The 22,321-nt window shown below is 57.8% G+C and overlaps 2 protein-coding genes across 2 annotated transcripts; one reads left to right on the forward strand and one right to left on the reverse strand.

Moving 5' to 3' along the window:
• Nucleotides 1–251: 251 nt before the first annotated feature.
• LOC119108157 (breast cancer type 2 susceptibility protein homolog) lies at nt 252–14,477 on the reverse strand. The gene is made up of 11 exons (XM_037231735.1): nt 14,447–14,477; nt 14,044–14,129; nt 13,375–13,515; nt 8,014–8,102; nt 7,349–7,543; nt 5,838–5,988; nt 4,288–4,458; nt 3,233–3,440; nt 2,663–2,901; nt 2,117–2,260; nt 252–401 (listed from the first exon to the last, which is right to left on the reverse strand). Exons 1-11 carry the CDS (start codon nt 14,475–14,477, stop codon nt 252–254), a joined length of 1,605 nt encoding a protein of 534 aa, XP_037087630.1.
• Nucleotides 14,478–16,095: 1,618 nt separating this feature from the next.
• On the forward strand, nt 16,096–21,569 carry LOC119108724 (E3 ubiquitin-protein ligase RNF14; the record flags this gene model as incomplete). The annotated part of the gene is given in 3 exon segments (XM_037232353.1): nt 16,096–16,619; nt 17,156–17,325; nt 21,445–21,569. Coding segments are annotated over 2 exon segments (282 nt in total), but the record flags the coding sequence as incomplete, so codon positions are not given.
• Between the last annotated feature and the right edge of the window lie 752 nt (nt 21,570–22,321).

Below are 22,321 nucleotides of genomic sequence, written 5' to 3' on the forward strand. Positions count from 1 at the left end.
TGACACAGGCTGATTGACGACAAGGCTTCCTATCAATGGACCCACCATTCCAACGCGTAAAAATGCCGCCAGGGTCCGTCAACATTAACCAACACGACTAGTTCAGCAGTGGGCACTGCCACTGTGACCCTTCGTTTACTTCCCGACGTCCGTAGCTAGCCACTGCTGCGGCGGGGACGATGCGGCCGAGTCTAGCGGGGAAAACGAGCCGCAGTCAGTTGTGCGTCTCGAACTGAACGCCCTTCACCTGCTCAGCCCACCCACCGTTTGCCAGCGGCGGTGACGCCGCACAGTGAGACGGCGCGGCCCTCGGACAGGAAGGCGCGCAGCTCCTCCGTCGGCCGCCACAGGGTGAAGATGGCGCCACTCGCCGGCTCGCCGTCCATGCCGGCCACACGGATCTGGCGGAGCCGAGGACGGAGGTCACCTCAGGGCAGGGCAGAACACGGTACGACGACGCCGGCCGAGACGGTCGTGGCATCGACCTGGATCGCGGGCGCCCAAGCGTGCTTGTGTGTCCAAACGGAATATCGATAAGATAAAGGTTAGACTTTAACTAATCAGCCTGTAAATAAATGTGCCTTTAGCGGACCAGAGCTCTCACGGTTGAAGAACCCAAGAAAACGCGCCGACATAAATCATAAATAACGTCCTTTGAGCATTCACGTAGTCCGCCATGTGTCACACCTCCAGCTACGTCCTTTTGGCCTCTTAGTCCGAGCCTCACGTCACGCAGCCCACGTCTCACATTTCACGTCACTCACCCCGCGTCTCCCGTCACCCAGCGCACGTCTCACGTCACCCAGCTCACATTTCACGTCACTCACCCCGCGTCTCCCGTCACCCAGCCCACGTGTCACGTCACCCAGCTCACATTTCACGTCACTCACCCCGCGTCTCCCGTCACCCAGCCCACGTCTCACGTCACCCAGCTCACATTTCACGTCACTCACCCCGCGTCTCCCGTCACCCAGCCCACGTCTCACGTCACCCAGCTCACATTTCACGTCACTCACCCCGCGTCTCCCGTCACCCAGCCCACGTCTCACGTCACCCAGCTCACATTTCACGTCACTCACCCCGCGTCTCCCGTCACCCAGCGCACGTCTTACGTCACCCAGCTCACATTTCACGTCACTCACCCCGCGTCTCCCGTCACCCAGCCCACGTCTCACGTCACCCAGCTCACATTTCACGTCACTCACCCCGCGTCTCCCGTCACCCAGCCCACATCTCACGTCACCCAGCTCACATTTCACGTCACTCACCCCGCGTCTCCCGTCACCCAGCCCACGTCTCACGTCACCCAGCTCACATTTCACGTCACTCACCCCGCGTCTCCCGTCACCCAGCCCACGTCTCACGTCACCCAGCTCACATTTCACGTCACTCACCCCGCGTCTCCCGTCACCCAGCCCACGTCTCACGTCACCCAGCTCACATTTCACGTCACTCACCCCGCGTCTCCCGTCACCCAGCGCACGTCTTACGTCACCCAGCTCACATTTCACGTCACTCACCCCGCGTCTCCCGTCACCCAGCCCACGTCTCACGTCACCCAGCTCACATTTCACGTCACTCACCCCGCGTCTCCCGTCACCCAGCCCACGTCTCACGTCACCCAGCTCACATTTCACGTCACTCACCCCGCGTCTCCCGTCACCCAGCGCACGTCTCACGTCACCCAGCTCACATTTCACGTCACTCACCCCGCGTCTCCCGTCACCCAGCGCACGTCTTACGTCACCCAGCTCACATTTCACGTCACTCACCCCGCGTCTCCCGTCACCCAGCCCACGTCTCACGTCACCCAGCTCACATTTCACGTCACTCACCCCGCGTCTCCCGTCACCCAGCGCACGTCTCACGTCACCCAGCTCACATTTCACGTCACTCACCCCGCGTCTCCCGTCACCCAGCGCACGTCTCACGTCACCCAGCTCACATTTCACGTCACTCACCCCGCGTCTCCCGTCACCCAGCGCACGTCTTACGTCACTCAGCTCACGTACCACGTCACCCAGCTCACATCACACACACCGCCACGTCACAGTCACGCCGTCGTTCCAGACGAGCTGGCTGCGCCGCGGCGCCGTCGGCGCGTGTGACGCCTCACCTTGAGCAGCGGAGCGGCCGGCCGATCGTCGGGTTGCTGCGCCAGCCTCGCGCGGAATTCGGCCTCCACCCTCTGGCGCTGCTCGTCCCGGCGCTGGCGCTGGTGCTCGGCCGCCAGCAGTTTCTGATGGTCCGTCAGCAATGACTGGCGGCGACGCGATGGCGTCAGTCCAGCGGAGGGTGGCAAGACACGCACGGCGTGGCGGGGATTTGTGTCCGAGCTTCACCGAATATTAACAGGCAGACTACAACGCGTAACGAAGAGCTGAGCGAAAAAGACCACCGACGTCGAAACCTAATGACACACACCGCAATATCATGCACGATACACGTCTCTTCAAAGAGCGGGCTGTAGATTGCAGTTTATCATGACAATTTAGTGTTGTGCAGGTAACATTGCCCAACCAGTTCCTGACACCAACGGCAAGTACAGGTCCGTAAGCTGGCAGCCCCCCCCCCCCCCCCCCCCCGCCAGTGGGATGGCCCAACTGGTGCCGCCTGCCACCAGCTGCCGCCGTATCATGGGCCTGCCGACCCCAGCAGTCACCTCGACGCTGCCAGGGTCGGCGGCGGCGCTGATGCACTGGTAGATCTCCTGACCGCTGGTGAGCTGGCCCACCATGGCGCGGCTGAAGGTGCGCCGCGCCCGCTTCGGACCGGCGTCGTCGCCAGCGCCGGCTGCGCCCAGGTCGCGCTCCACTTCGGCGTACAGCCGCTCCAGCCGAGCCTGGCGGCGCGCCTCGGCGCCGGCCGCGCGTCGCCGCTCGAGCCGCGCCGCCCGGAACACTGTCGGAGAGGAGGCGGCTCTGTCAGAGGTCGGGCTCAACGACCCCCTCGCCACTTCCTCCCCGGAACACCGTCGAGATGGGAGACGGCACTGTCGGGGAAGGTCGTGCCTCCCCAGCTTGTACCTTCCCCTCAATGCCTACACCCGGAACGCGACAGATGACTCCCGCATTGTCAAGGAAGGCCACACGAGGATTCACCCCGCACATGACGAAGCCTCCATCCTCTTCAGCAAGACATACTTCAAAAGACAACTCCCAAAAGGTATGTCAAAACTGTGCCTAAACGGGCCCGATCATCCGTTTACCGGCGCACGACGCGTCTGCCTCACCCGTTTTGCCCTCCTCTTTGTCGAAGTAGAGCAGCGGATACACCCGAGCAATGGCCACATCCAGTCTGGCAACGGAGCCGCCGTCTGGCAGCACGGCACGCAGACAGCTGGCAAACGGCACCGGGTTGCTATGGTAACCGAGCCGGGCGTCCCAGCGTGCGCGACGGCACGAGTTCGTGGAGAAGCGCAGACATAGCTCCGCACTGGCCTGAAAACGGAACCAGCTGTGCTTAATGGCATGCATACACCTAACGCTAGTGCATAAAGATACGACAGTAGTAATAGCCTTATTCCTCGTAGAAAACCGAGAACAAAAGCCTATAAGAGCAACCAGGAGCAGAAACCAGGAGCAGAAGTCTGTGGATGGCAGAAGTCTTCTGCTATTCCTTTAGATGAAGGCATGTTGCCGAAATATCAATGCATCTGTACCTCCATTCTCCTGTTTATTTTTCTACGAGCCACAAGGCTATTACTATTGTCTTTTCTATGTGCATAATGTTCCTCGCAAATGCCCTTAACAACTTAGTGTATAAATAGCTAGGGGATCCCTGTATAGTACTTTTTCAGGGTAAATTGATAACAAAGGAACCTGTCCTGTTACCCTGGTATACAGGGAAACAGACTGACGCAAAAACAAAACCCAACAAAACATCTGGAACACACTGAACATGTTGATCGGTTTCGAATCGATAAAAGACATGATCTCGATACTAAATGGGGCTACTGGGATACTGGGTTAGCGCGTTTGTCTACATTATGTCATGTCCAAGTTACTCAGTTTCATGAAATTGAAGACGTGTAATTTACTTCATCCCAAAACGGATCCGTGCAAGCATAGTAGTCGCCATTAATGAACTGCGCCACCTTCTTCATCGCGCTTTAATGATGAAAAGCACGATAATTGTCATGCCCCTACGCCGATGGCTAGCAATCTATCAGTTGTAAAAGCATGGACTGAGCCTCAACAGTCATGGACCACAGCTCTCGCATCCATGTGTGCCAGAGACCATGCCAGAGGCCGGCGTGCCTGGTCCCCCGGCTGATGGTGAGCTCACCTCGAGCGGTGAGCAGGCCCGCTGCTGGCCGACCAGCTCAGCGCCGTGGACAGCCAGCTTCATACCCGGCCGGACGAGGCCGAGCCGCGCCAGCCGCTGCAGGGCGGCGTCAGGCTGGGCGCGCACACTGTACCAGCCGTCCGTCACCACCAGGGACACCGACTCAGGGCTCTGCCACATCGGTGACCACGTCACATACTGTACCAGCCGTCCGTCACCACCAGGGACGGGGTCACATACTGTACAGCCGTCCGTCACCACCAGGGACACCGACTCAGGGCTCTGCCACATCGGTGACCACGTCACATACTGTACCAGCCGTCCGTCACCCACCAGGGACGGGGTCCACATACTGTACAGCCGTCCGTCACCACCAGGGACACCGACTCAGGGCTCTGCCACATCGGTGACCACGTCACATTACTGTACCAGCCGTCCGTCACCACCAGGGACGGGGTCACATACTGTACCAGCCGTCCGTCACCACCAGGGACACCGACTCAGGGCTCTGCCACATCGGTGACCACGTCACATACTGTACCAGCCGTCCGTCACCACCAGGGACGGGGTCACATACTGTACCAGCCGTCCGTCACCACCAGGGACACCGACTCAGGGCTCTGCCACATCGGTGACCACGTCACATACTGTACCAGCCGTCCGTCACCACCAGGGACGGGGTCACATACTGTACCAGCCGTCCGTCACCACCAGGGACACCGACTCAGGGCTCTGCCACATCGGTGACCACGTCACATACTGTACCAGCCGTCCGTCACCACCAGGGACGGGGTCACATACTGTACCAGCCGTCCGTCACCACCAGGGACACCGACTCAGGGCTCTGCCACATCGGTGACCACGTCACATACTGTACCAGCCGTCCGTCACCACCGGGGACACCGACTCCAGGCTCTACCGCACCAGGGACGGGGTCACATACTGTACCAGCCGTCCGTCACCACCAGGGACACCGACTCAGGGCTCTACCGCACCAGGGACGGGGTCACACACAGGGACGCCGACTCAGGGACGGGTTCACACACTGTTCCAGCCGTCCGTCACCACCAGGGACGGGTTCACACACTGTTCCAGCCGTCCGTCACCACCACAGACACCGACTCCGGAAAGCGGGGAGCAAATGGAGGCGCAATTGGCCAAATAGATGCATCAGTGAGCAACGAAAAAAAGCTTTTTCCACATGAAAACTGAGAAGTTCCAAATGCTGACTCTTTGGTTGAAGAACGAAAAAGCCAGCATGAACACATACGAATTAATGAAACATGAAAAAGGCGGTATCCCACTTCAAACGCATACAAAAACAGACAGCATTGTCATCGACACCCGCTCAGGCAATTCCAGCCACAGAACAAAACAAACAGCAGCTGATCTCGTACAAAACAAACAGCAGCTGATTTCCGTGAGAACGATCACACAGCGCGGAAAACCAGTGGTCACCTGCCCAAAACATCAGGCCGGGCACGGCTGAGATGTCGGGCAGTCCGCAGCCCTCGCGCGAGCTCACGCCTCTCAACTGAATCCACACCCACCGTGGTGACCTCGGCCAGGCACAGCACGAGCGTCTTGGCGGCCGAGTCGTCCGCCTCGGTGATCCTGCGCAACGCCGGCCGCTGGCAGCCGTCCAGCTCGCGGTCGTAGCGGTAGCGCAGCTGCCGCACCAGCTGCTCCGCCGTCAGGCAGCTGTGCACACGGTCCAGGGGGAGGGTCACGGTCCGGGGTGACGGTCGGGGGTGACGGTCGGGGGTGACGGTCGGAGGTGACGGTCGGGGGTGACGGTCAGGGGCAACAGGGGTGACGGTCGGGGGTGGGGGGTGACGGTTGGGGGTACCAAGGGTGACAGTCGGGGGTGACGGTCGGGGGTTACGGTCGGGGGTGACGGTCGGGGGTGACGGTCGGGGTGACGGTCGGGGGTGACGGTCAGGGGGTGACGGTCGGGGGGTGACGGTCGGGGTCACGGTCAGGAGTAACAAGGTTGACGGTCGGAATGACGGTCGGGGTGACGGTCGGGGGTCACGGTCGGGGGTCACGGTCGGGGTCACTGACGACAACACGCCACGCCCGCGTGTACAGGGACAGGGTGCGGTAGCGAGGTGTCGTTGCATGCACCACACTAATCGGGCAACGAAGCGTCACGATACCTGAGCAGCTTGGCCACACAGACGTGGTAAATCACTACACCGCTACAGACTATCAGCAGAGACAGATGCCGAGACACGTGTCGTAACACAACAAGTACATGAGCAAACGGGCAAAGGTTGCTGCCGGGGCAATAAAGGCCAACAGCGGCTGCTTCGCGGCTGAGTTTTTGCCGCGGTTATATAATGTGGGCGTGCCGCCAACATCCGCCATCTGCATTTACCAACCAGTTCCACGCCTAATGCGGTCATCGGTCACACGGCACACATCCCCGATCCCCCCCCCCCCCCCCCCTCCCCACCTAACGGAATATGCGAGGTACCAATATCGGCTGAAGCACGTTAGACAGCGCCAAATCCACGTTGGGACAGGCCGCCTTGTACCTCAAATACCACCGATATGCCGCATAAAACGGAGCACCCCCTGCGGCGAACGTCCGCACTGCCGAGCCGACGCCAAGCACCGAGCACCCATGCCTGGCGCTGTCAGTGAGCCAGTCCCCCTCCGGCAGCTTGGGCGGGCCCGGCGCCTCCTCCGCTATCCACGCACCCTCCGGCAGCCTGGGCGGGCCCGGCGCCCCCTCCGCTTGCCATGCACCCCCCGCCGACCTGGGGGTGGGGGGGGGGGGCGGCGCCCCCTCCGCTACCCACGCACCCTCCGCCGGCCTGGGCGGGCCCGGCGCCCCCTCCGCTATCCACGCACCCTCCGCCGGCCTGGGCGGGCCCGGCGCCCCCTCCGCTATCCACGCACCCTCCGCCGACCTGGGCGGGCCCGGTGCCCCCTCCGCTATCCACGCACCCTCCGCCGGCCTGGGCGGGCCCGGCGCCCCCTCCGCTATCCACGCACCCCCCCCCCCCCCCCGCCGGCCTGGGCGGGCCCGGCGCCCCCTCCGCTATCCACGCACCCTCCGCCGGCCCACGCCGGAAAACGTCGCTCATAACCGGCCAGCTTCCAGACCAGGTGACGGTAGGCGTTGTCCACCCAGCGCTGCGGCACCAGGTCCGGCTGGACGTGCGGCGACGCCAACAGCGCCGCCCGTACCTCGGCCACGCCCACCGTGTCGTCATCCGCCGGGATGACGACAAACCCGTCCACCTGCCTGGCGGGTACAAGGGAGCTGGTGCTCGATACACAGGCTTCGTGGCACTCGAACCAGCCCCCGATTTACAAGGTTACCTGCTGCGTGATATCAGTGATATTCCAGATGACGGCGTACGGTAGTGGGCAATCATTCGGCAGGCGTAAAAAATGAAACACTTAAGAGACACAAGCTTTCAGCTACTTTCCATTAATACACTGTTGCTGAACTCAAAGCCCGAAACGCCAAAACTATAAATGAAACGTTATTTTACAAAGCTTCCAAAAGTAGATCATTTGACATATCGTCACAACTACATCAGTCTGAAAGCTCCGCGTGCAACGACAGCTACTGAGCTACCAGCCCCGGCACACATGACGGCGGGCGTGCTACTTGGACAGCGTGGCGTTCCCACGGGTAACAGCCGTGCGGCGTCGCTGTGTCCGAGCGGCCGACGGAGTCGGCAGGCCACGGCAGCCTAGCGCACTCACAGGGTGGTCTCGGCGCAGCTGAACCGGTACTCGGCCGCCGAGCTGAATGAGACGTCCAGCACGGCGGCTGGCACTCCCAGCGACAGCACCTGCGGTGGGCGACACAGCGGTGACAGGGCGGCAATGCCGTGCCGCCGACGGGCTCAAAACACAACGCAGCAGGCACGCACGCACTCACGCACGCATGCACGCACACTGCTTGATAAACACGTTCGCCAGAACGCATGCCAACGTCGGTCACAACAAGGCGACGGACCTGAGAATGGTGTTTTCGGATTATCATCCGCGCCCAATACCAAACCAACAAGAATACACATGCCTACAGAATTGCGTCCAATGACCCCTATCTGGGTCAGCCGTGCCAAATACCAAAACCAACAAGAATACACGTGCCTACAGCATTGCGTCTAATGAACACTATCTGGGTCAGCCGTGCCAAATACCAAACCAAAAAGAATACACGTGCCTGCAGAATTGCGTCGAATGAACACCACCTGGGTCAGGAACGGTTCTATGAAATCGCCAGACGCGCTGCTGCCAACAAACGCCAAACGAATGAATGGCGCCGGGCGGTGGCAGACCCAAGTGGCAGAAGCGAAAGCAGCTCACGGCGTCTTAGTACGCGACCCTGTCCGTGAGATGGCGCCCACTGACCTGGTCCCTGGTGAGGGCGGCTGGCAGAGCCCCGAGCCCGCGACGGAGGGAGACGCGCTCGGCAGCCCCCTTTCTCGCCGTCAGCACCGAGCCAACAGTGCGCTGGGCGCGCCGCGTTCGCCGCGCCGTCTGCGCCGTCTGCGCCAGCCTCGCCGCCGCCCGAGCCTCAGCACGTCCGTTCTGCAGCGGTGGCGGCGGCGGCGGCGCGGTGTTCACGTCGGCCGCCGCCGGCCGCTCGCCGCTACTCGCCGCGCCCCGCGCCGATGCCTGCGGCGGAGAGCCAGGCGCGGCGGCGGCCGCCGACGTCGAGCGGCACCGGAGTGGGGTGCAGAGGGCGGGCTCGCCGGTGGAGCGGCGCGAGCGGCGGCGCGCTGAGCGGAGCCTCGGCGCCGTGCCCAGCACCGGGCTGGCCGAGCGCTCCTCCTCACGCCGGCCGCGCGCCGCCACCACCTGCGTGAACTCGAACCGGTCGTCGACGCACTGCGTCAGGCCTTCCCAGTCGGTGGCCGGCGGCGGCTCGGCCCGGGCGGCTGTCGCCCTCCCCGCCGGCGCGCACTCTTCGCGCCACCCAGACGGGGGCTCGGCGCCGGTAGTGGTGGGTGGGCGCACTGATGACCCCGCGACGCCAGCGCTGGGTGACCTGGGGTCGGGCTCACTGGTCAGGCGGAGTCGCCGCGGGCCGCCCGCCACCAGAGCACGACCATATGGCGTGTCCTGCTGAGCAGAGAGCTTCGTGCTCGCATCGGTCTCGGTCTGTTGACAGCGGGCTTCCAAGCCTGCTCCTGAAGATGCAACGGTGTTCGGTGTTTGTCCGGCGCTTGCCTTCGTTTCTTCAGACGCGTCACTGGTCTCGCCGTCTAACACGAGCTTTACCTCCTTGAGAGCAGCCTCTGACACGCTTACAGCTCGACCAGACGCCGTGCTAAAACCGCATGGCTTGCTCTTCCATGCGTCCACGCAGTCATCTGGACTCTGTTTGTCGTCACAGGCATCGTCCAGTAAAGCCCTGGCCTTCCTCAGAGCAACGTCCGAAACCTTCACGGATCGACCAGATGCGGTGCTGAAACCACAAAACCTGCTCTGCCTGGTCTCCAAGCCCTCCTGCAGCCTGGCTTTGTTTTCAGTTGCACTGCTCAGGAGTGCCCCCGCCTTCTTGACAGCGGCATCCGACACCGACACAGGCCGGCCAGATGCCGTGCTGAAGCCGCGGGACCCGCTATTACCCACTTCTAAGCCACCACAATCCGGCTTTCGTTCGTCTTCGTTAACGCCATCGAGCATAGCCCTGGCCTCTCTGAGCGCGGTCTCCGACACCGCCACTGCCTGACCAGCCCCGGTAACGAAGCAGGCAGGCAGTCCCCTTCCCTGCAGCGATACATCAGAGGAGACTTCCGAACGAGAGAGGTCTCCGATCTCTAGCAAATCTCTTGCCTTCATGAGGGCGGCATCTGACACCGTCACAGCTCGGCCAGATGCCGTGCTAAAACCAAAAGGCTCGCTTTTCCCAGCTCCTAAACCATTGTTCAGTTTCAGGTTGCCTTCACAGGTTTCGTCCAGCAAGGCCTTGGCCTTTTTCAGAGCGGCATCTGACACTAACACCGATCGACCAGCCGCCGTTCTGAAACCGCACGACTTGCTCTGACCCACTATCAGGCCGCCGTCTGGTTTGTGTCTGTCTTCATCGGCATCATCCAGCGAAGCTTCGGCTTTTCCTGCAGCAGCCTCCAAAACCGCCACGGATCGGCCAGATGCGGTGCTAAAACCACGACACTTGTCCTGCTCCACTTCCAGGCAATCGTCTGGCTTCTGTCTGTCTTCGTGACCGTCCAAAAAGGCCCTGGCCTTGTTGAAAGCAGCCTCCGAAATCGCGATGGATCGACCAGACGCGGTGGTAAAACCACAAGGCCCGCTCCTCTCCACGATTGAGGCACCTCCCGAGTTCGGGTGGTCTTCACAGGTGTCGTCACGTGCCGTCTTGGCCGCCTCCAGAGCAGCTCTCACCGCTGACGCAGCTCGGCCAGCCGCTGCAGCAGAGTCAGCCGGCTGCCTGTCACGGCTAGCCGCTGCAGCAGAGTCAGCCGGCGGCCCCCCGTTACGACCAGCCGCTGCAGCAGAGTCAGCCGGCGGCCCCCCGTCACGGCTAGCCGCTGCAGCAGAGTCAGCCGGCGGCCCCCCGTTACGACCAGCCGCTGCAGCAGAGTCAGCCGGCGGCCCCCCGTCACGGCTAGCCGCTGCAGCAGAGTCAGCCGGCGGCCCCCCGTTACGACCAGCCGCTGCAGCAGAGTCAGCCGGCGGCCCCCCGTCACGACCAGCCGCTGCAGCAGAGTCAGCCGGCTGCCTGTCACGGCTAGCCGCTGCAGCAGAGTCAGCCGGCGGCCCCCCGTCACGACCAGCCGCTGCAGCAGAGTCAGCCGGCTGCCTGTCACGGCTAGCCGCTGCAGCAGAGTCAGCCGGCGGCCCCCCGTCACGACCAGCCGCTGCAGCAGAGTCAGCCGGCGGCCCCCAGTCAAGCTCGGACACCTCGGGGCACCACACTGCCCAGCCGGAGCCCTCGCTCCCCAGCATGGCTCTCGCCTTCTGGAGCGCGGTCTCCGACATCATCACCGGCCGACCGCTCGCTGTGACGAAGCCCGCAGGTGATTCCCTACTTCGCTGCGGCACCGAGGGACGGCTTTCCGTCTGCTGCACTTCCGCGCTGTCCATTCGAGTGATGTCCTGACCGTGAGCAGCCTCTGAAACTACCGGAGCCTGACCAGCCGCCGTGCTGAAGCTGTCGAGTCCATCCTGTCCCGGGTCTGGGCACTGCGCCGCCGCCAATGTGGTGTCGCATTCCGGCAGAGACTGGACCTTTTTCAGAGCGGCGTCTGACACAACGGCTCGCCCAGCCGCCGCGGTAAAGCCTGCTTCGGTAGCCGGGCAAGCCGGTTGATCTCCTGGCGTAATTTCTTCTCCCTGTGGGCGTGTTTTCCGTCCTCGCTTTCCCTGCACTGTGGTGTCAGGCGCATCCACACTGTCCAACAAAGCCTTCGCACTCGTAAACGCCTCCTCTGATACCTCCACGGGCTTCCCAGAAGCTGTGACGAAGCCTCGTCGGCGTCCCAGCGCGTTCCAGTGCTCACTCCCAGCCGATCTCTCGGGGCCGACAGTTCCTCCTGCGACCACCGATAGCGGATATGCCAGCGAGTCCGTCCCGGTCCTGGCGAGCGAGACACTGTCCTCAGCGTTCGCCGCTGCCTCCCCACGGTGGCGCCCCGACAGAGGGGGCCGTGCGGCTGACGTCACTTCACGGGGAAGCCTCTCCCCATAAATCGACACGGGCGTGACGGTGCCGCCGGCGCTTGGGGCGTCCTCCAGTTCGACGGTGGACACGTGTTCGACGTCTTCGAACAGTGCTCGAGCTCTGGCAAGGGACGGGACAGACACGGAGACTCTTTTTCCACTAGCCGTCTGAAAGCCAGGCGTCGGTGCCGCGCGGGCGCCAAGGTCAGACGGGCTCAACGCTGGCTCATCGAGACGTGGGGGCGGCCCGGAGTCGCTCCATCTGTCTGACTGGATGGCTCCGTGCACAGGAGCGCCATTAACGTCTCCTTCATATTCCGCGGCGTCTCGAAGAAGCTGCCTGGCCCGCTTCGGCGCGGCCTCGGGTACGCCCAATCGTTTGCCGCTAGCTGTCTGAACACCAACAGCTGGCTCTTCCTCTCCGGTCCGGAAACTTGGCGCTGAAGCGCACGCCTCAGCGGACAAATCGGTGATCTCGTCCGAACCTGCTCTCACGGAACGCGCAATGTCCACAGCGAAGTCTAGTCCCGATGATTCGCTCGAACAGGAAGCGTCGATCTTCTCGGCATGGGTAGTCCTCCACGTCGCCACGGTGGTGTTCAACTCCTGGGCTGATGCCAAGAGGCCTGGCTTGATTACCCCGGGGGTGGCAGCTACATCGGCCTTTTCCACGGCTGTGCGAGGGGGTCCAGCTTGAGATACGCTAGTAGACCAAGAATCCGGAGTGTTCATCACGCAAACTTGTTTCGAGGAACTAGCTTTAACATCGCCGACGCTCTTAATTGTCCCTTGTCTGTCCTCCTGGATCGTTTTCCTTCGAACCGTCGTGAGCGGGGCGTGGGGGTCAGTGGCGTCCGCTATTTCAGAGAGCAGTACTTTCGCTTCATGGAGCGCGGAACTAGAGACGGACACAGCTTTTCCGCTGGAGGTCTGAAACGCGGCAGGAAGCGGCTCCACAGCTGGACACCTCCCCATCGCAGAGGTCCTGGCAGTGTCATGCCTGCAGGTGTCCACCTCTTCTCGGTCACCGTCAATACGTGGACGTTTAAATGGACGCACCGGTGGGTCAGACAGTGCAGTGACTTGACCACTTCCAGTCCGACGCGCAGCGGAATCACCAGATGACGTCACAAGATGCCCACTACCGGGGGAAGGCTTGTCATGAGCGGCCAGATCTAAGTCCACACTATCCAGGAAAGCCCTGGCCTTTCGCATAGCGCTATCGGAAACCCCAATTTCGCGACCAAGAGCACTGCGGAAGCCGGAATGAAGGGTAAAGCCGCTGCCCTCGTCCATGTGTTGCGCGTCGCCCCAAACCTGGTGTGGGCAGTCTTGGCTTCCTACTCCTGCCGCTTCGTCTCCGCTTTCGGCCCGCGGCGCCGCGCCCCCGGCCGCTGACCTGGGCTGCGGTTCTGAGCCGGGACGGGCCTCCGGCTCGGAGACGGCGGTCGGCCACTGCTCGCGCCCTTCCCGCTCCTGTCGCGGCCGCTTCTGGTGGCTGGTGAGCACTGGCGAGCCGCTGACGTCGTCGTCAGAGCCGGCGTCGTCGTCCGGCTCGCTCCAGAGCCGCTTGGCGCGCGCCAGCCCGCCGCCGCCGCCGGCGGCGTCCGCCGGCCGGCCCAGCGGTGTCGAGCACTCGCAGAAGCCGAGTCGGCCCGCCGAAGACAGCTCCTGCCGCGGGGGCCGGCCGGCCGACGCGGCAGCTGCGTTTGTCACATCTCTCAGGACAGCGGCGGCGGGGCGCTGGCCGTCGCCGGCAGCGGGGCTCGCCGTCCGCTCGGCCCCCTCGCGTCCGACCCACCCCAGCGCCCGGCCCCCAGCCCTGCTGCGGCCGGCCGCCGGGTCAGACGACACCAGAGATCCGCCACCGTCCCCTGAGCCGTCCGGGCAGGGCGCCACTTCTGCCGGGTCCGCCAGGCCTAGCCTGGCGCTGCTGTCGCCGCCGCCGACATCAGCGTCAGTGGTGCCTGTCCCGTCCGCAGCTAAAGGAGTCATCATTCCTTCATCGGGCCTGGCGACGTATCGGCCAACGCCGCCCTCCTCAGAAGGCGGGCACGCCTGTGGTGCCATCTCTTCAGCCCCGGCTGCCGGACTAACCCGGCACTGCGTGAAGAACGCCTCGCCGTCCTCCTCAAGCGAGGTGACGATGGTGCTGAGGCAGGCACGCACGTCCCGCTCCTCGGCTGCCGTGAGGGGGGCGGGGGTGGGGGCGGGAGCAGCAGTGGCGGCCGCGCGCCGCGTGCCCGGCGGGAGTCGCGCAGGCGGCGTGTCGCGAGAGATTTGGCTCGGCCCCGGGTACAGGAAGCGGCGCACGCGCGGCAACGCTCGTCTACGGACGCGGCTGGACGCCGGACCGGCCCTGGCGGTGGTCGCAGCCGCGGTGGCGGCCGTGCGGCCGGCCGGCTCGGCGTCGGTAGAGTTGGCCGCGCGCCGGGCGCGGGCGGGCGCCGGCCGCAACACTGGGCTGGCCGAGCAGTCGGAAGCATCGGCGGGGCCGGACGAGTGGCGTCGCTCCGGCCGCCCGATGACATCAGCATGGGCCGGACCAGGCGGGGGAGAGCAGGTGTGAGGACGTCCGCTAACCGCCTCCAGTAGTACGGCGTCGTCCCCTGCCCAGCCGCTCTCCAGCGGCTCCCAGTCGCTGGACCACGAACCCACTGGCTCCCCCATCAGCTCCTGATTGAACACAAGAGGCAGTGGTGTTAAGGCTGGCTGTGGAAACAGGTTATGAATAACTTTCTCTCAGTCTCATTTATTACCAGAAACATCATGACTAAGACTGGGGCAAACTAATTTTATGTGACTGTGATGCCACAGGATTAGCATTGTCATCATGTTAAGAAATCACAGTCCCTGCAGCAAATCATGTCAGAAATAGCAACAATGGTGATTAACACAGCACCTATATGCTATATGTGTCTCACATAATGAACAAATGTCCCATGGTTGAAACAGCAGGCTGTGAAACAAAATGCAAGCCCACAGCACCTGTTTCCACTGCTACCTACCAGGTAAGTTATTGTGCCTCTTCAATGCTCTTCAGTTTTTACAGCTTCATATTTTCATATGCCAACAGCAATTTATAACCAATAGTACATGAACCCTTAAAATGTGGTCCCAAAGTCTGAAAAGCAATTGTGCTGGTTAATGTCCACCAAGCTGTTTAACTTCACAAAACTGGCAGCCATGATGGGTGTGAGTTGCGTTTTATCACTAAAACCCAGAATTGATTAAAACCTAGTTTTATCACCCTATTCAGGATGGGATTCAGTCTGTCCCACATGTCTGGGGTTCACATATTTGCCAGTTTGCACTGATCCTCTGATGGTACAGGGAAAACAACACAGCAAAAGTTATCTTAGCTTCCTCGCATTTCACAGAGGTTCTGCCACCTCTGCACTACGCAATCGCAAATGCAAGCAATAGCTTATGGAGGTAATGCTCGTAAGTCCGCCCGTGATCGGATCGTGTGCTCGGCGGAGAGGCCTACGCCACCTAGGTAATTTTGGCGCTAACCCGGCTGGGAGTGCACCAATCAAACAATAAGACTCCTAGCAAACAATGTCTCATCGTCCGGAGCATCCAAATGCATTAACCAGGTAACAAAAACCAGAATGATGGACGCGCACCCACCCCAGTTCATGAGCTTCTTACAAAGCTTCGGATGAAAATTAACGCGAAACTTCATGCGCAACAATGGAAACAAATGCGCTATTTCCTGCACTCGTAAATATGTTTCGCGGTGTGATTTTCTTGGATCGCTAAACTACTGCTTTGGTTTGGTCGCGGAGGATCATGAATGAAACGTAGCTTTAGTACAACGTGGAGCACCAAAATCGTCAGTAAAACTCACCTCGGGGGCTGCAGAGCAAACCCACCGGAGCGCACGGACAATGAGCCTGACCCAGCCTGACCCAGTGGTAGAGGCGGTGTTGCGCATGGTTGTGGCTAAGGCGATATGTTATGACGTTATTGGGCCTTGGTGGTGACCCACATGGTGCTCGCCCACCAGCGTTGCCTAGCGATATATACATGTGAGGGCTCCAGTCGGTGGGGCGTTTTGCGGGGATTCGCCTCAGGTTCAGGGTATGTAATGATAAGGCTTTGTGCACATGCATTTCATGGCTGTTTGATGCAGTGGATGATGCCTTTGCACACTGCTAAGCCAAGAATACCTGGCTGCTACAGCACCAGTCAACAAAAGATTCATCACTGATAGATTCCCAATATAAATTGGTGCCTTGAATTGGGCTCATGCAGGTACCAAACATTACCAAACCAACATGTACCAAACAAACATGGGTCTGGCCAAATTGTTCCACATTTTCACATTGTGTTTGTGTGTATGGGTATGTTGAGAGCATTTTTGACTGCAATTACCTTTAATTATCACAGTTCCCTGAAATGTTGATACTCTGCTCTGCTATTGGTGGAGATCTTATGCTATACTGAGAGTGCTTGGGCTTATGGTGGTATGGCTGAAGTATTTTCTGAGATGTTTTGCTCAAAATGTTGGTAGTGTTAAGTGCATTTTTCAGATTCTGGCTATAATGGAATGTTCATTGTGATTATTTTTCAAAATATGAGCATAGTGAATTGGAGTGGGTCTGCCATTTGTACCCTGGATGGCCCAAGGTGGTAAAATACTCATAAGCTATCTACTGGTGGTTGAGGTAAATACTCTTAATTGATTACAAGTCAAGGTAGATTTGCTAGGCAGGTGTGAAAGTTTGTATTACCTTATGGAAGCCTGTGGTCAGTTAAAATTTAGATGAATCCCAAAGAAATCAGTGTGACCATATATAGGCATGCATAACAGTAGAAGCCTTTGCTGAAATAGGATGGGAATGTGTTTAAATGCATGTAGTAAATGCAATGACATGGTGAACAGGCATTTTTAGGCTTTTTTAGTTGGTGCATTTAGTGCTTTTAAATTTACTGTTTTCCTATTGTTTGGGGCTTCAAGACACTAGAAGGTTAGGAAGAATCCAATTTTATTTTGTTTTGTCTGGCACATATAGGCAAATGTGCTACATAAAAGATACCCTTTGTCTTAGTATGACCAGTGAGCCTGTCTGAATTCCTTAACCTTAATATGTAACACTTGCTTAGCAAATTGCTTTTAAGTCCCCACCAAACTGTAATGGGCATATACATGTGAAGTAGAAAATATGCACCTGTCTGTGGCTAATCAGTTTGGCTGTTTCAGTTGCCTGACAAGTATGACTGACAAGGAAGCTCAGGAAGAGGAGATGCTGGCCATGGACAGCATATATGGCCATGACAGTGTGTTCATGGTTGACCAGGCAACCATGACTGGTGTCATCAGTGTGCCCATTGAACACCAATGCGATCTGGAGATCAAGCCACCAGAAGTTGGTGAGCTCCTTTGCTAAAAGTATTATGTTGCACATCAAAGTGCTCAGCTGCTTTAGGTATTTGTCATTTTTCTAGTCATTAGGTGATGTATTTAGTTTAAATGCAGGGCATTCTCTTACCAGTTTGTGGAAGTAATTTGTCAGTAATCCTCTTTTGGATGTGAGTGTGCCATGCTCCCAACTTTGCTGAATATTAGTTGGTATTATGACATGTTGCATGTGCATGTCTGGGTGTTTGTGCACACACTTGGTGTTGTTTGCTGCATTGGCTTGCATGGTGGTTGCTTGCCGGCATGTGGTCGCTGACATTCTTGTTGCTGCATGCCCTTATGCTAGCTCTCCAGACTGCATGTTGTGTATGGCCAATCACCAGCTAATGAGCTATTTGCATGTGTTGTGGAATGAGTGTTCAGTTTCATGGTGTGCTACTTCCTGAATAAACTACAGTTTGGCAATTGTCACAATGGTGGCAGTTATGGCCAGACCTGATGCTGAAGACAATACCTGAACAGGACATTAAGCCAACAATTCAGGAAGAGATAAAGGCAACCATCATGACATCTGGAGGTAAAGTGGCCAGATGAAGAGACTGATGGGAGGGACAATCTTGAGCATTACAGTCACAAGTTTGAGCAGTATGTGCTGGTTAATGGCTGGAATGATGAGGCTACCAAACTGGGACAGCTGTCCAAATCACTGTCTGACAAGGTATATGATTTCTTCAGCCATTTGCTAGAGAAGCACAAAAGCATGTATACAGAGTCTCAAACATTGCGGATGTCCGAGTTTGACTCACCTGGCTTGCAGAGTGGCTATGTACTGCAGTTGAGATCATAGCGATGCCAGCAGGGACAGTCAACTGCTGAATTCCTGCATGAGTTACAGCAACTTGCAGAACAGGCTTACCCAGAATGGGCATCTCGTCCTCGAGAAGGGATTGTCGAAGCTCAATTCACCGATGGTCTAAATTACAATCTCACTACGCAACTGACGCTTCAAGCCATAGAAGACGAGTCCCTGGCCGACTTGGAGCGACGGACAGGAAGGATTGGGCAGGTTTGCGGTGCACCTTCGGCTCCGACTCCTTCGCCGGCGAGGAGGCTGGGGGCGCGGTCTGCCGTAGCGGAGGAGGTGGCGGAGCTCCGCGACCAGGTCAGCGCGATGGCAGCCTTCATGGTAGAGCTTTAGGCGAGCGTTGGCAGATTGAGCTTCGGGCGTGCTCCCCGTGGAGTGCGCGGTAAAGGTGCTTACCGAGGGGGTGAGCGCGCTGGACATGGAAGTCATGGAGGAATAACTTTCCCTGGTGGTGTTTGCTATCGTTGTGGTAGTCGTGCCTACTTGGCCAGGGACTGGTGGCCTACAGCAGGGGCGTGGTGGTCTGTGCTACTGACGTGGACAGCCTGGCCATTTTGCGCGTAACCGAGCTCAGGTGGGTTTTCACTGAGAGACGTAGAAGAGGACCACTCTGTGGTTCCAGGTGCGAGAGCCGGTGACGATTGGTCCAGGGTTTGTGTAAGAGCTGATATGTCGCCACGGGTGTCCGGAGGTGATCCACTCGGATCAGGTAAGACATGTTGAAGCGACGGCAATCTATGAAATCTGCAGAATTCTGAACATAATAAAGACTCGTACAACCCCGTACCATGCATAAGGCAACAGCCAAACTGAAGATTGAACCCCACTCTATGCGCAGTGCTGTTAATGTATGTCCGTGAAGATCAGCGAGACTGGGATAGGCACCAACCGTTCGTTATGTTTGCTTGTCGCACAAGCTTCAACGAAGCCACAAAACAGTCGCCATTCCTGTTCTATGGACAGCAAGCCAGACTACCCACTCAGATGATGCATTGTAATGGACAATCGACCTGTGACAAGACGGAGTACGTGCAAGAGATGATGGAATCCCTCCGTCAAGCTCAGCGCCGAGTGCAAGACAATACCGTACGTGAGGCCCGGAAACGACCTGAAAGGCAAGCGCAGGGCGCTCGTCAGTATGTCTGAGTCGGGGATATGGTGTGGCTGTACAAACCGACGAGGCGGGTGGGCCGCTCTCCAAAGTTGCAGATGTCGTGGTGTGGGCCATACCAGGTGGTTACGGTCTTGCAAGAAGGTGTGACGTACCGGGTCAGATTTAAAGAAAGAGCGAAATATCGGATGGTAGTCCATCACGATCGGTTTAAGCCATTTCAGGAACAGCGGAGAGAAGAAGTATCAAAGGAAGTGAAGAAATGTGACTGTAAGGATGCGTTCAACAGGGATGAAGCAGGTGGACGGCTGGCGGTTCACTGACTGAAAGTTCAGGATTCCTGAGAGAGGGTGATGACGCAGATATGGAAATCGCGGACAAAGATGTAGAGGATGCTGAGCCTGGAAACGAATCGGGAGCAGTGGAAAAATTGTGAATTTTTTTTTTGAAATTGAAAAAAAAATGAAAATTGGAGCAGTGAAAAAAAGAAGCAGTAGCAGCAGGGGCTGGGATTATCAGCTCAGGGCGCAGAACAGATGTTGGTACACGGTTAGATGAAACTTAGGTACAATCATCTGCTAACTGGACGGAAAAATGACTGAGATGGAAGCTTATCCTCAGCGGAGAAGGAGCGAACGGCGTCGACGGGCCTCAGTTAAGCTTGATTTATGATACTCTGAAGAAGTTTTAAAGTCCTAGTTTCGCTGTCCAGCCAAGCTCTTTTGCGTGTCTTTTGGTCGCACTCTCCTGTGGCAGCGGCTCATACCCAATATGCTGTGACCTACTGAGCGCTATGCTCGGCTCTCGCCATCTCCGGCGGTTGTGTTGCAGCTTGGGATGGGAGGAATGTTGCGTGTTGCATGTGCATGCCTGGGTGATTGCGCAAGTGCTTTTGGTGTCACGTGCTGCATTCGCCTTGCAGGGTGGCTGCTTGGTGCGTGCGGCCATGGGCACACTCGTTGCTGCATGCTGCATGCTCTTATGCTAGCTCTCAAGGTTGCACTGTGTATGGCTTGTTGCCAGCTAATGAGTCCTTTGCATAATGATTGTCGAGCCCGACGGTGTACGACTTCCTGAATAAACTACAGTTTGGCAGTTGTCACAGTATTCAATATAGGAATGCAACTTGAAGCATTGTTGAGCATTTAGTTTTTAAGATGAAAAGTGGTAAGTAGGTGGATGAATGGTAATGAGGTGGAGTCCTTAGTAAATTTGAGCGGGAGATGGTGGCTACGTTACCAGTACTTTTCACACCAGCGCTCATCTTCCGTGCTGGTTTCTGTGAGCTTCAGGCTAATGCCATACATCATCTTGATAGTTTTGATTATCCATGATGTTGGAGATCGCCTGGGACTTTCTCACCTATGACCTTTTGGCGGTTGTTCATGCTGTAAGGGGTGGGACGGGGACTCCCATTTCAGCTGGCAGTAGTTGCTAATTGCATTAAGCATGACGTTTATTAATGTTTGTAAGCGAAACATTGTGTTGATGCTATTACAAAAAGACCTTCCTGTTTTTGGCTTCAGTTTCGGACCCAATAGTACTGAAGTTCTGAAATATTTGGACTGCTGAGTGCTGACCATTTTGCTGGTATGTGCTCTTAAATCTGAGGGTGTCTGTGTGGTCATTGGCGAGTTGAACGTTCTGGTGACTATTTGTTAATAATAAGAGGAAATATCTGAAATAGCCCCCTCACACAGGGTTGTGCAAACTTACATGGGGACAGCGAATAATTAAGAGTTTGATTTAATTGGTCTTACAAATTCTTACAGGTCAGATACCAGGAACCTGATAAATAATACACATATTGAATAGGAAGCACAGTATCAGGGCTGATGGCACCGAGCCAAGGGCAGCCCGTCATGTTTTCTCTGCCTTCAGAAACTTTACCATTGGGTTACAATGCTTATGTCACCGGAGGCTCCTTGTGGCCACAACGCTGTTGCTCATTGCTGAGTTCTTCATCAGAGGATAGCTCGTTTTCAAAATGTTTTGTGCTGTCCTCGACATGACTCTAGGGCAGGTATCTCGTGTGGTGTATCTTCTTCCATGATACACCACACGTAAACTCTTGGGAACTGCTGTGGGATTTTCTCCCCATGTTACCCTGAGGCAAGGAGATGCCGGTTCATTCTCTCCTCATGTCTCCCCCAGGCAAGGATGTAATATCGGTGCGCTACCTGCCGCCGATATGTCTGGAGTTCTGCCTGCCTGATGACTACCCCTCCAAGGCTCCGCCGGCCGTGCGTGTGGTGTGCAACTGGCTGACACCGGCTCAGGTAGACACGGCTGGCTCTTTCACGTGCGAATCTTGCCGAGTACACACGGTGTCACAGTTGTGAACATAGGTGGTGGTTCTTGCTCTTGAAGGAAGCTGTTTAAAATGCGTGCTTGATGCGTTCTGCACAAGTTCTTGGAGATTTTACTATTTCGAGCAGTGACAGAGTGAACATGTGTTGGAGTGAACGTGAAAAGCCAGTAAAACGAGGAACAGTGTCGTAAAACTAACATTTGGCTAGAGTCGAACCGAGAACCTCAGTCAAAGAACACCACGAATGCGGGCCATTAACGGCAGAGTGGGTGAAATGTGTGAGGTACGCTCACCATTTCTATATCTGCATTTTTGAGAGAGAGAGAGAGGGAGAGAGAGGGAGGGAGGGAGAGAGGGAGGGAGAGAGAGGAGAGAGAGAAGAGAGAGAGAGAGAGAGAGAGAGAGAGAGAGCAGAGAGAGAGAGGGAGGGGGAGGGGAAGGAGGCGGAGGGGAGGGAGGGAGGGGGAGGGGAGGGAGGGAGGAGAGAGAGGAGAGAGGATAGAGAGAGAGGAGAGAGAGAGGAGAGAGAGAGAGAAGAGAGAGAGAGAGAGAGAGAGAGAGAGAGAGGGAGGGAGGGAGGGAGGGAGAGAGAGGAGGGAGGGAGGGGAGGGAGAGGAGAGGAGAGGGGAGGGAGAGAAGAGAAGAGAGAGAGAAGGAGAGAGAGAGAGAGAGAGAGAGAATAGAGAGAGATAGATATGAGAGAGAGAGAGAGAGAGAGAG

Source organism: Pollicipes pollicipes, unplaced genomic scaffold, assembly GCF_011947565.3.
Source record: "Pollicipes pollicipes isolate AB1234 unplaced genomic scaffold, Ppol_2.1 Scaffold_6686;HRSCAF=7923_pilon_pilon_pilon, whole genome shotgun sequence".
Taxonomy (NCBI): Eukaryota; Metazoa; Arthropoda; class Thecostraca; order Pollicipedomorpha; family Pollicipedidae; genus Pollicipes; species Pollicipes pollicipes.

Bases quoted from the DNA above. Each gene is read 5' to 3' on its own strand.
- LOC119108157 (XM_037231735.1), bottom strand. From the start codon at position 14,477: ATGTCATCGGGCGGCCGGAGCGACGCCACTC. The intron at 5,989-7,348 runs GTGCGTGGATAG...CCGTGTGCACAG, and splicing joins CCGGCGTGGGCCGGCGGAGG to CTGCCTGACGGCGGAGCAGC. The intron at 4,459-5,837 runs GTGGGTGTGGAT...CCGATGTGGCAG, and splicing joins GCCTGGCCGAGGTCACCACG to AGCCCTGAGTCGGTGTCCCT.